Source organism: Oryzias latipes, chromosome 21 (assembly GCF_002234675.1).
Source record: "Oryzias latipes chromosome 21, ASM223467v1".
NCBI lineage: Eukaryota > Metazoa > Chordata > Actinopteri > Beloniformes > Adrianichthyidae > Oryzias > Oryzias latipes.
This window is the reverse complement of record NC_019879.2, coordinates 1,125,424-1,139,251: the sequence shown is the minus strand read 5'-3', so window position 1 is coordinate 1,139,251 and position 13,828 is coordinate 1,125,424. Positions and strand designations below refer to the sequence as shown.

The 13,828-nt window shown below is 44.9% G+C and overlaps 2 protein-coding genes across 4 annotated transcripts in view; one reads left to right on the top strand and one right to left on the bottom strand.

Annotated features, from left to right (window-relative positions):
• Positions 1-12,037, top strand: LOC105357487 (bone morphogenetic protein receptor type-2). Of its 3 annotated transcripts, XM_023950738.1 has the most exons (10): positions 1-207; positions 2,581-2,693; positions 2,867-3,058; positions 3,224-3,430; positions 4,587-4,691; positions 4,828-4,919; positions 7,214-7,318; positions 7,388-7,582; positions 8,014-9,118; positions 9,520-12,037. In XM_023950738.1, exons 2-10 carry the CDS (start codon positions 2,636-2,638, stop codon positions 9,837-9,839), a joined length of 2,379 nt encoding a protein of 792 aa, XP_023806506.1. In that variant the 5' UTR covers positions 1-207; positions 2,581-2,635; the 3' UTR covers positions 9,840-12,037. The 3 variants fall into 3 exon arrangements, with proteins under 3 accessions (XP_023806506.1, XP_023806505.1, XP_023806504.1); XM_023950737.1 differs by lacking the exon at positions 1-207 and having other exon boundaries at positions 475-2,693; positions 7,478-7,582; XM_023950736.1 differs by lacking the exon at positions 1-207 and having other exon boundaries at positions 475-2,693.
• A 104-nt stretch (positions 12,038-12,141) lies between these two features.
• The window catches only part of LOC101159719 (titin), a 171,803-nt gene continuing 170,116 nt past the window's right edge, over positions 12,142-13,828 (bottom strand). The window contains exons 222-223 of the mRNA XM_023950735.1: positions 13,636-13,789; positions 12,142-13,322 (exon numbers count right to left, since the gene is read on the bottom strand). Of these exons, the coding sequence (XP_023806503.1) occupies positions 13,153-13,322; positions 13,636-13,789 (324 nt within the window). The 3' untranslated portion in view covers positions 12,142-13,152. The remainder of the gene's footprint in view (positions 13,323-13,635; positions 13,790-13,828) is intronic.

The window sequence follows — 13,828 nt, the reverse complement described above, 5'->3', positions numbered from 1 at the left end:
TTCAGTGGGGTGCGTGTGATTGCGTGAGCGTGTGGATGGAGCACTATGGGATGGAGCGGAGTGCTGCTTGGTCTCTCCGCATTTCATAACATGCGGGTCACATAAACCCCGGACGGGTCAGGACCAGGAACCGGAGCCGAACCCAACACAGGGTCGTCCTCTGCACAGCGACGGGACTTTTCCTCAGTGACACCGATTCTGCTGCCGGTGCGCGCGTGAGCGGAGGAAGCCTTTGGCGACGCGCGTCCTTCTTGTGCGGGTTTTTTTTGGGGGGGGGGGGGGGGGGGGCTGCCCTCGTGCGGGGTTTGTTGGGGGCTGACCTTGTGCGGGGTTGGGGGATAAACCCGCCCTTCTCCTTCACGGTGGTCCTTTGTGCCCGTAGATAATCCGGGGCATCAGAGCATCCTTCAGACGAGCTGCACGTGGGTCAACCTCTGGGTGTGGTGAACGTCTATGGGGGGGGGGCACGCGCGTGTGTGTCTGCAGGTGTGTTTGTGTGTTCATGCTGATGTCAAGAAGCCAGCTACTCTCATGCCAAAAAAAAAAAACCAAACGCTGTGCAATCAAATGAAATCAAATCCGATCAAGTCAGACATTATTTGTAAATTTCTATCATTCCAAAATAAAGTAAAGTGCTATAAGAGAAGGTCTGGGCTGCTCCCCCAGGAAGATTTTGATTATTAGTGCCGTCTATTTGCATTTTCCAGCCATGTGAGACATTATTCCATCTGATTTAAAGCAGGATTTAGTTCAGGAGGAGCCCCCGAAGGACCGTTGACGGGGAAGTCCACTTCCTTGTTTTTCTGTTTTCTTTAGAACAGCAGCACAACACTATGCTGAAAAAGCCCCTCTGTGCCCCCCATGGGAGCTGTGTCAGTCATCTGTAGTGTTAACCAGCTGATGAGAAGGAAAACTCTTTCCTTATATTATTTAAGAAAATGAAAAAGCCTAAAAGTGCTTCATAAATGGTTCAAAGACGTCTTTAAGGTCGACAAACTATAAACTCAAATGATAGCCTTCTGAGAAAACAAGGTCAGATTGACGGAAAATGGCGTTTTTTTTTCCTGATTCTGCCTCCGGGTGATCAAGGTTTACATGAAACCACAACAGCCTGAAAACCTAATATTAGTTTGGATTCTACCCATAATGTCAGTGACAGTAAAGATGCAGACATCTATGCTGGCCTTCTGACAGTCTCAGCAACACTTGTATTCAACTGGATGTGGTGAGTCCAGCAGGTTCATCCTCCAGCTCTGTCTGCATCCGGTTTAAAATCCTCACATTCCCGCTGAAGACAAACAATTACTATATGGCAAGGAGCCTTCTAACCTTTACTTTCCAAACATAAAGAACTACTCGCGACTGGCCGGTGGTGATTTTAGACACGGATTGATTACTGGATGGTACTAAAGCAAACTTTGTTGGTCATCAATAATTAGCTGCCAACTACTTTACGTGAAGAAGGTGAATTTGTTTTGGGTGCTGCCTACATTTGAGGCTCCAGACATTTTGGGTTTAAACACCACAGTAGTATTTTATGGTTAGCTGGGCTCTATGACTATACATGTAGAGGATTAGCTCAACCGTTACCTTGGGTCTTTGGTTAAACAGCGCCGGTCACTACAGTACATTTACTGACTTTGGGTCAGACAGTATCGATACGTGTCTTGGTTTGATTTAGCGGCACTGACTACAATAGCCTTACTGAATGTATTTATTTTTAGTTTTGGAAATTCACTTAAAGCTTTTGGTGAAGTCATGGAAAAGCATTGCTAAAACAGCGCATGAACCCCCCCAATGCCACTTGTCAGGCTACCTCTGGTGAGCACATGGACAGCTGTGCGGCCCCTCCATAGATATGCCCCCCCAAACCGCTACCGACCCACCGCCAAACCGGTGGTGCTGGACGATGTTGCAGCAGCAGAACCTTCTCCACGGCGTCTCCAGACTCTGTCACGTCCGTCACACGTGCTCAGTGTGAAGCCGCTTTTGTGAAGGGCTCCAACCGCCAGTGGCGATTGCGTGCATATGTATTTATGTTCTGAAGTATTTTACATATTACGTATATATGTTTTCGAAAATAAATTGTTAGCCTTCATCTTGATATTTGTTCATGGTTTCTTTACGTTTTACTGGTCAGAACCATGCCCCTGAAACCGTGACACCGTGATCCGAACAGTAAGTTTTGAGATGCGTTGCACCGCTAGTCTTAATTGTCCGGCGCGTTTGTTTCCAAAAAGCTTTGACACTTCGCCTCACGCTAAAAGGAGCTTTTGAAAAGAAATCAGAAATCCAATCATCCAAATCGGGACGTCTGTATCATTTTTCACAGAGCTCAGGCTCCACGTGTCTCGTGGATTGTTGGTGTCTCCAGCCTGCAGGAAGAGTCTGCTCTCCCATCCTCAACGTGGAAAAAGTTTGGTCAATCAAATTTACAGACCAGACTTTTCATCATCTAAACCCAGTAGCCTGTTTCCACTCAGTTTAAGCTAAGATGGTTCACCAAACATTCCCAGATGTGTCTTTTCTACACCCCCCAGGGATAAAAAGCGTAATCAATCTGTTGTGTTTCTGTTTCAGAGTGCTGAGGGATGGAGATTGTCTATTATCTCTAAGGTCTGACCCAGGATCCAAAATGGCCTCCCCAGCACTAACCGCATGTGTTTGCATCCTGCTGCTGCCTACAGTTAGAGGTCAGTATGGAGGCTTTACTGATAACACCTCCATTTCACCTTCACTTTGATTTACCTATAGCTGTTTTAGAAAGTGTGTCCATCGTGCTGAACCATCTTTATCCCCATCTTTTGTCTAAAAATTTTGTGACTTTAGTCGGAGTTTGCAGTTCTGCTTTCGTTTGTGCTTGCAGGTTTGCGGTCACAGGACAGAGAGGACAGACTCTGTGCCTTCAGCCACTATCCTCACAGGGTGGAGTCTACCTCCACCGATGGGATGGCAAGAGGGGGGAAAGAGAATGGCACCATCCACTGCAGCCGTGGTTCGAGCTGCTATGGATTATGGGAAAAAAGAGCAGATGGAGAAATGCTGCTCTTGAAGCAAGGTGCAGAGCACCGTTGACTCGTTTTGTCACTAGTTCTCCCATGCTTAGCTTCTTTTAAAGCACAATTTCAAGTTTTTATCACATGAAAACATATTTATATAAAAGAAATGCTGATCTTTTATCCCATGTTTTGTCTTTGATGGCTTTTTTTTTGTTTTCATCCAGGTTGTTGGACATTTGTTGGTAACCGGCAGGAGTGTCATGACGACGGCTGCTTTTTGGCAACAGCAATATCTTCTCAAATGCAGAAAGCCAACTATCATTTCTGCTGCTGCAACCAGGACCTCTGCAACACCGACTACACTAAGGCCCCGCCCACCACCACCTCACCTGGCCTTAAGCCAATCAAGAGAGACCACGGCAATCAGACTGGTTAGGAGTCAGGCAGTTCTGTCTCGATAAAATACCCGTTACTGAAAGTCGTCCAGTTAATGGAATCAGCAACAGATCCACAAATCAGATTTTAGAGGAACTCTGAATAATTGCTACAAACAAAGAGAATTATTCTACAAATTTAGTTTACATCCGTTTTTTCTAGCCTGATCCTCAGACAACACTTTCTTGGATTTTCACATATTCTTTGCTGTAGTTAAAAACTAAAAACTGTCAGGCTTTTGCTGATCTTATGGATGTGCTGAACCAGGTCAGGGCTCTGCAAGCTTTGGCACTAAAAGAGCAGTTTGGACCAGGTCCTTACTGGGTCAAAACCAACGAAAGCCAGAAAGTCCCACTTCTCCATTTAGAAAAATCCCAAACGCTATCTGATCGTGGCCATTAAGCCATTAAAACATTTGCTGTTTAAATATTTAAAATTATTGAATCAAGGATTTTAATTTGTCTGCAGCACGTACAAGTTCCTTTCAAAATAAAAGACACCCTGTGTCAAGTAGGATGCTCCTGCTGCAGCAGATTTACTTAAATTAAAAATGCAAAAAGTCAAACCTGGTATTTTCTATCATCACGACTTTGGTGCAGCGTCATCTTCTTATTCTCATATGTAAACATGAAAACATTTTGAGAATCACCAAGTAGAATTAGTGTAGATTTTGTTCAGATTTAGTCTGTAAATGCATATATATATATATATATATATACTCATAGGAACTTTGCCTCAAGTTCAACAACAAAGAAACATTGTTGTGCAGAAGAAGGTGAGAATATGTGCTTTATACTTATTCTAACAATTACCACTCTGCCCCTAAATAACATCTTTTACCATCATTTTGCTTGGTCATATAAAATAATAAAAATGTAAACAAAAATGACAAAACCTCATTAATTAACCAGAACTACAAACCCAGTATTCATTTAAATCACTAAAGCCAAGGAGCCACAGTGGATGAATGAAAAAGCCGCATGTTCACTGTCTGAGGATGGTCTAAAAGTGGGATAAATGCAGACCTGAAGTCTCTGCTTCCACAGAGAAAACCTCAGCCTGCAGCATCTTTCTATGGCTTTCACATTCCCTTCTATTCAGAAGCCCAAGAGTTTCTCCATAACTGCTCTGAACTTGTTGATCATCCCACAGATCACCAGTTCACATCAAAGGAGTCAACCCTCATCACCGTGGGAACTGTTGCCACGGCTACCATCGTCCTCGTGGCTCTACTGCTGGGGTACCGCATGATGAAAAGTAAACACACGTCACCTTTCTCATTAAAATGAAGAAATACTAACATTCAAAAGACTGAAAGTATGAAGTAGTTACTGTGCAGCTTTTATAGTTACAGCCTATCGCCATCCGCTGACAGCTGTGTCTGTGATCTCAGGGAACCAGAAGAACCGTCCGTCTGCTGCAGGGGTGATGAAAGCAGCCAACACTGAGGCTACCATGGATGTGGACGGCTTGAAACTGCTGGACGTGCGTGCTCACACACACACACAGACACACACGAACGCACACAGACGCATGCACGCACAAACACACACACATACACACACACACACCCACACACACACGCACAAACATACACGCACACACAGACACACGCACCCACACAGACACACACACACACACGCACGCACAAACGCACACACACTACTCCCCCCCACACACGCACACACACACACACACCCACACACACACACAAGCAACAAACACACACACGCGCACACACACACACACGCACACGGACATGCACCCACACATGCACGCACACACAGACACACGCACCCACACAGACACGCACACACACAGACACGCACACACACACACACACGCACCCACACAGACACGCACACACACACGCACGAACACAGACGCATGCACGCACACACACCCACACACACAGACACATGCACGCACCCCCCCCACACACGCACCCTCACACACAGGCACACACACACACACCCTCACACACATGCGCACCCTCACACACACCCCACACACACAGACAGACACACCCACGCACGCACACACACGCACACACCCCCCACACACACACACACAGACACACGCACGCACAAACACACACACACACACGCACCCCCCCCCCCCCACACACACACACACACGCACAAACATACACGCACACACAGACACACGCACCCACACAGACACGCACACACACACACGCACGAACACAGACGCATGCACGCACACACACCCACACATACAGACGCATGCACGCACACACACCCACACATACAGACACATGCACGCACCCTCACACACACACGCACCCCCCCCACACACGCACCCCCCCCACACACGCACCCTCACACACACACACAAACATACACGCACACACAGACACACGCACCCACACAGACACACACACACACACGCACGCACAAACGCACACACACTACTCCCCCCCACACACGCACACACACACACACACCCACACACACACACAAGCAACAAACACACACACACACACACGCACACGGACATGCACCCACACATGCACGCACACACACGCACACACCCCACACACACACACACACAGACACACGCACGCACAAACACACACACACGCACCCCCCCCCACACACACACGCACACACACACGCACGAACACAGACACATGCACGCACCCCCCCCCACACACGCACCCTCACATGCACAGGCACACACACACACACCCTCACACACATGCGCACCCTCACACACACCCCACACACACAGACAGACACACCCACGCACGCACACACCCCACACACACACACACACAGACACACGCACGCACAAACACACACACACGCACCCCCCCCCACACACACACGCACACACACACGCACAAACGCACAAACATACACACACACACACGCACCCACACAGACACGCACACACACACACGCACGAACACAGACGCATGCACGCACACACACCCACACATACAGACACATGCACGCACCCTCACACACACGCACCCCCCCCACACACGCACCCTCACACACACACGCACCCTCACACCCACGCGCACACACACACACACACACCCTCACACACACACCCCCACACACACACAGACACACGCACGCACGCACACAAAGTCTGTTTATAAAAAGTAACAATATAACAATAATAATATAACATAATAATATTTATCAGAGAATCTTATTATAAGAACAGACTTGAAACAAACGTGAGACTAATCTGTCAGAGAGCTCTTTTCATTCCTCTTTTTAATAAAGTAGAATACTGCAAAAATAAAGACTCAGCAATAGTCTGAGCCAGACTGGTGATTTGTCCAGGGTGAACCCTGCCTTTGCCCAACAGTAGCTGGGATGGGCTCCAGCAACCCCATGACCCTTTGGCCTTGTCCCTGAGGTCCTCAAACCAAAAGCCATATATATATGTATTGTACAAAGTGATTTTTCTGGATTATTTTGAACATTCTGTCTCTCACAGCTGAAATGTTCCAATGATGAACATTACAGACCTCTATGGTGTTTTTAAGAGGGCCAACCTTCTGAACCTGTTGCTGTAAAACCTTTTTTTGACACACCGTATGTCATGAACATCCTCTGCTTTATGGATGTCAACGGTCTCTGAACAGCTGCCACTTATGAAGATGATGTCTGCTTGCAGTTGACAAAAGATAACTCAGAGGCCACCAAACTGATTCCAAAAGAGGTTCAACCCTTTTCCCGCTTGCCTCTTTGACCCTCCTGCGCAATTATATTTAGTGAATCCATTTTTTTCTTCAGGTTGAGAAGAACCTGAGGGAAATGTCTGATGATTACCTGACGGAGTTTAAACCGTTTGATTCCCAGCTGCAAGCAACAAACTGTGAAAGACTGCAAAGCACTGAGGTAGTATTTTACTTTCGTTGCCTCTGCCGCATTTGCTATAAATGCATTAACCAGATCTTCATCGTTCAGGTCACCAGTTTAGAAACAACGATGAAGAGTCAGCAGGGCAGTGCTGGATCGACAGATAGCTGTCTCTTTTCCACCATCCACCCCCCCCAGACTCTGCCTCAGAGGCCCACCAGTCTTTACCTGCCCCCTAACAAGAAGAGCCCCGCTGCCTCATCTCGACCTAAGCTTGGAAAGTTGAAGTTTCTCCATGAACAGGTACAGCTGGGTTTCACTGGGCTAGCATCAAAAGCAGAGCTAGTGACAGGCTGTTCCAAAGGTCATCTGGGGTCGGGTTACCTTCCAGTACAATGACGGCTTGTACATCACAGAAATGTTATATTTGAACTGATAAAAGGGTTTAATATCAATCATTCTAACAATTTGACTGAATCAAACATTTGGCAGGAACTCTGATCTCTATCTAGCTTCCAAGATGGTCAGTCTATGCTTCTTCCTGGCTTTTGGAACAACAATGAAGAAATCTGTTTTTATTATAAGCCATATGATCATCGTGTCTCCATCAGGATTTGTCAAACATCATCCTAATATCAAATATGTTATGGTTTAATCTGAGGCTGGCTTTTCATCCCAGAAAATAGGTTAGTCCGATTTACCTTTGGACTAATGCAGGTTTTCCTTTCGCTTAGGTGGAAACGGGTGTTGCAACGATGAACACGGTATCAGAAGTTTCTGTTATGGCTGGGCCACACCTGGTAACCACGGTTACCAACGACGCCATCATGAGGAGCAGCTCTGTCAACGGGAAGGGAGGCAACTCTGTTTGTAGAAGCACAGGCGAAAGTGTCCCAACCCTGGTAGCAAAGTCTGTGATTGGAAGAGGAAGAATCAACCCTGCAGGACCTCAGGATAAGGAGGAGGAGGAGGAGGTGAAGCTGGAAATTGGGATGCAAGGAGAAGAGAGCCACCCGATTCTGCTCAACGGTGGTCCTGAAGAACATGAACCTCTGCTGAGGAGCGAGCAGCTTCCTGCAGAGACTGAACTCCATCCTCTCCCTCAAAACCAAGCTGGGAACATCTCGACAGGAATGGCCTCCAATTCCAACAACAACAACAACAGGCCAGCATCACAAATGGATCCAGGAGGAAGAGTTGGTGTTTTGACAGCGGATTCAGAACAAGCAGCTCAGACTTTGACTGGATGCCCTGCCTCAGTCTCTCAGCGGGAACGTGAAGTCCTGTGTTCTGGTTTGAAGAGTCAAGTTTTCTACAATGGTACACTAACAGTTCAGGTTCCTCTCACCATCTCCAATAAGGCTGCCGGGTCAGGTAAAGGCCCTCATCAGAAAACTGCAGAAAATGGTTCAGCTTTGGATTTGACACGAAGAGATCAGCTGCTTAGGTCAGCTGTCGTCATCCGTTCATGTGACCCAAAAAATCAACTTGGCGTTTCAGAAAAAGCTCTGGAGAAAAACGTTCCAGCGGCGCTAAAAGCCCAACTCTCACAGGAACAAGATCCACCATCCAAAGCTTCACATCCAGACGCTCAAACACCTTCATCTTTAAAACCTCCAGTTCTGGAAGATCCCTCGACCTACAGAGAAGCTTCACCTTTGACCCCAGAAACGGCAATATCTGCCAGTCTTGATAAAGGTTCAAATTTACAACATGAAGATCTACCGATTCCAACAGGACAACCAAAAGCACCTGATTCCATGCAGTTCCAAGTGCAGCATACCAAAGCCAGGAGGCGGCCCTGCTCCTTAGAGTTGTCTTCATCCTGCAGCTCCTCAGGTAGAATCAATGTTCCTGTTTTATCTACAAAAGTAGGATCGAATAAAGGTTTTGTCTGAGTGCAGGTTGCTACTGCTAAAGGTGGCCGATAGATCTCTGCAATAGTAAGAAAGTGCAGCTTTTCATTTGATAAACATCCAAATAATTTGTGAAGATTCACATTGAGAAGCGCAAGTTTAAATTATAAGTAATTGATTTATAATCATAGGATCATTTAACTCCAGTGACTCTGGTTCCCACCTTTTAAACTCGGTTGTAATTTTCATTGGAGAGGGAACAAGATTCCTTTCTTCATAGTCTCTTTTCAGGCTCTGCATTGTGAGCTAAACGAGATGATTTCAAGCGTTTGGATTGAAAAACAACAGCATGCCCACTAATGTCACCATATTTCATTTTTCCAGGTTATGTTTCCATGTCCAGTGATGGCAGCTTAAGTGCCACAGGAGAGAAAATAAAACAGCGCGTAAAGACTCCGTACACCCTGAAGAAATGGTGCACAACCTCATGGGTTGTGTCTGCGGACACCTCTCCTAGTTCAGACATTGAATGCAACACCAGAGCCAGTGGCACCTGTCAAGATGCCTCTGGTGTTCGGAGAGGAGGTGTTGGGATTCACAAAATGAACCCGTTTAAATCCAGCACGACTGCCTTTGTGGTTGGAGCGGCAGACATTGCAACAAAGACCTCTGAGCATGAACGGTCTGCCCTATCTCATTTTTGAGATTCACCATCTCAGTTTGACTTCATCTTCTTTTTTCTTCTGTAGTTGGAATTGTGAACCACAGTTTGTTACTTGATGTGTTTTCAGCACCGTAGGGGACAGACATGAACCAACCCAAGTCTGTAGTACAGCTAGGACCATAGGCTATGTCCCCCAATGGATTTATACACAGAGTATAACTCAGTAGAAGAAAGTGAACAACCAGATAATTATTAATTATAATGAATAACCAGATCAATATTACCTCAACAGGAATAGGGTTCTTATGTCCTATCAGCCACTTCTGGCTCCTAAGGTTATAAATGCCAAGGCTCAAGCTCTCCCTGACAGGATCCATAAGCCACTGGGCAAAAGGTGGGGCCTTAGTAACGCTTGTGGTAGGTGAGAGATGCAGAGTTCTTAGTCTCTTAATCTCAGTGTCATTGTTTTCTTTGTGTTTTTGGGGAGAAGAAGCAAGAGGGAACTCTTGGTAACAGGCTGGCCTGATTGGACAGAAATCCTGTTCAGAGGATGTGACTTACAGAAACAAACGACTCCTCCAGACGGAGGAAACGGAACAGAAGGGAGCATGGCGGCAGGGGTGAAAGGTGTTCAGTTCCACAAAAAGTACTTTCAACTGCTAGCAAGCTGGTTGGCTTTAAGATGGCTGATTGGAGAATGAAGACTCCGCCCACACTGAACCAAGACTCCAAAAACCTGATAAAAACATAGAAGTGGAAATTGAAGTTCAGTCTCTGCACCAAGCATGTGAGACGACAGTAAAACCTCTTTTCCATCATCTCCTTGGTGAGGGGGGAAGAGAGCCCCCCACCCCCCGTCCGGGTGCCACACCAGTGCATCCCAGCCCTGGTTTTTGGGGAACTCTGTGCTAAACTTTTTCCATGTTGACCTGATTCAGCTGCTCATCAGGCTCTGCAGACGGATGATGATGATAGTCTTTGAGCAGAGAAGAGCAGAATAAATGCAGCACCGTGTTCCACAGAGGACCAGGGCTTGGAAACACGGTGCTGTTTACGTTCAATTTATGGTACTTATTCAGACATAACGGCATTTTTTGACACACATTTGTGGCGTAATGAAACAACGTCACAACTGTTCCGCATTAGGACGGCACTTGTGGTTGTATTTTTTTTCAACATGCTTCAATGTTCCAGGAGGCAAAAATAATGCTGTTTTTTACCCTCATCTTGGGACAACATAACGTGTGTAAACTATGTGCCCCGTTTGAAACCTATTTAACCTGCATTTTGAAGGCCATTCTGCGTTTTTTACTTAGCGTTTTTATGACATATTTTGCCTGGCATACCCCCAGTGACGCACACGGATAATTAAACTGGGTGTGAACAAGGCGGATACATGGAGGAGAGAAGAAGGGCCAATGCCTAGCTTTCACTAAAGGGGAGAAGGACGAGCAATCTGCTTCTGAAACACACAAAACCCAGGTTGTGTCTGAATTCCTTACTTACTCACCATACAATGTTGTGATTACATTTTGTGCGGCCGTCCAAATCTACATTTTTTCCCAGAAGTCTGTGGGAAATTACAAGTGTGCACTGGTGCTGACTAGACTAAATATAGATTATATTGCATTCCATTTGAACAGTTTTTATGAAGAAAATGTATTTTATTTTTTTACAAACCATTTAAGTATTCCTCTTCAGAACACAGTGGATTCATAAATAGTCTTTGTAAAGTGATCATATTCAGTAGGTTTAGGCAGGGGGGGGGGTCACAGGTCTTTTTTTGTCCCAGTCTTGTGTGTGAAAGGCTGCCTGAAATGTAATTTACCAATAGCATCTAACAATTATTAATCATTTAGTAGATCAAAATGATCATTTTAAAAAATAGGATGATCCCATGGCAAGGAAAGACACCATCTACTCCAGGAAGAGGTCTGAGCGGGTGTGGAGGGGGAGGGAGTGAGCAGGGCGAGGGGCTTTGTTTAGAGTAGCACATTTTCTGATAAACAAGAAAGCCAGTTACTTTTGTGCAAATCATTAATTAGAATATGTAAAAAACAATTACAATTGATATGTGAGCAATCAATTCATAGTGCAAAAAATAACTACTGCTAATTATCATTATCTTTACTATTACTATACTAGTCTGTGGTTTGCTTTTTGGGATATTTGCAGTAAAGAGGTCCTGTGTAACCCTTTTTACCACTTAGACTCCATAAAAAAGCCTCATCCTCTAAAGGGTTGGTGATCCCTGGTTTATCCTGGTGGTAAATGTGACATCCTTTTTGTTAACACAAGCATGGTAAAACCGTGAAAACAGAAACTGACAGAGCTCAGGAACCTAGTGCTGAAATCATGCTTTATTAAATCAATAATGCATAAAGCCCAGGGAGGACAAAATATAGTTTTACATCATGAGATAGGTTGAATAAATGAGCAGGGTAAAACATAACTGCTTTTCTTCTCACAAGAGATGGACTCAGTGATGTAGATGAGGAAAACCCTGATTAATGAGACAATAAAAGAACTACTAGCTACAGACACTCACACGCAAACACTCAAAATTATTATGTAGGTATCCTGCGAAAGACAGCGCTGCTTCTGCACAGAAGTGTTGCTTTTGACTTGCTGTTCAGTGTTGTCTTTGAACAGAAACAGCCCCTTTCATGAAGATGATCCAAATACAGAGTGCAGGCCGCTCGCACTCTGGGAAGGTCATCGATTCATGCTTTCATGACTGTCAGTCTGAGCAAAAGGCCATTTCGTGCTGCCTACATGAGGGTAATGCACGCAGCACTCGGGGTCTTTTACTCATGGTACTATCGGCAAGAAACCGTAACATCACAAATACATGTCATAAATGATCATTTTGTCCTTGTGCTTTTGGTTTACAACATCAACAGGGAGCCTCTCTACCTGTTGAGGCAATCTTAAAACTTCAACTTATCGTTGAGGCACAGAGTTTAGTTTCTAAGTTTAGCAGGGTATTCGTTCCTTGTGGAACTTTCTCCTGTTAAACCCCATTTAGGTTTCATTAAATTTCAGATAATATTTTTGTCATCAAAAACAATGCATACATTTTCCATAACCGGTCAATTCGGCTATATACATTATGTACATGTCACAAAAAGGAGGTTCAAACATCCTAAGTCATGGTAATCCAATATGGCACATTTCACAACTTTAGTACCTTGTTTGGCATAAATTAATGTCAGGTTCGATATAAAAATAGTTCATATTTACACAAACAGCAGTCCAGATTTTTATTAAGTAAATCTAGTGCTCTTGTTTCACTTAATAAAAAGTATCTATTAAGGGAAACTGGATATAAATCATTTGTTTTCAGTTATTTTTTACATCGACCGAATTTGAAAGGCGTCAGACTTTGAGCAAAATTTGTTGGAGAATCTGCTGCCGTCTGCTCCAGCATCTTCCCCCTTCACTGCAGAACCTGCCAGCGCTGGAGACTTCCCTGCCAGGGCGCTCGCACGCTGTGGAAGAGCATCCGTCTTTGCAGGAGTGCCTGTTGGAAAAAGAACAAGGTGTATAATAAACATTTGCAATATTGCTGTTTTGTTGAATTTGCAGGTTTTTTTTCTATGCAGACCAAAAATAAAGCTTTTGTCAAAAGCTGGCTGCTACTCTGATCTGGCGGATCAAAAGTCAAGTTAAGTCAGCATGCTTAAATGACACATATGGCACATTTTTAGTAAAGTCGGACATTAGGGTAATGAGTACACATCAAATATTGAAAAAGTTGGCTAAATCTGACAAAACTCAGTTTCATTTTCTAACTTTAACATTTGGTGTCCCAAATTGATGATTTGATGACTTACTGGAAACATCGAGGTATAAAGTTGCAGAGCACTGTCCAAACTTATTCTTGGCTTGTATTGTGTATTTTCCATGGTTTGCAGACTTGGCTTCACATATCTTTAGAGTATACATATTCCTTGACTGGCCCAGTATAATATTTGACATGATAGATATCTGCAAAGAAAGATAGAAGAGTTGATTCACTTTTAGGTT

Excerpts from the sequence above, each read along its gene's own strand:
- LOC105357487 (XM_023950736.1), top strand. The coding sequence starts at position 2,495 with ATGGTTCACCAAACATTCCCAGATGTGTCTTTTCTACACCCCCCAGGG. Across the intron at positions 3,431-4,586 it reads AGACCACGGCAATCAGACTG|ATCACCAGTTCACATCAAAG; the intron begins GTTAGGAGTCAG and ends ATCATCCCACAG. Across the intron at positions 9,119-9,519 it reads TTCATCCTGCAGCTCCTCAG|GTTATGTTTCCATGTCCAGT; the intron begins GTAGAATCAATG and ends TCATTTTTCCAG.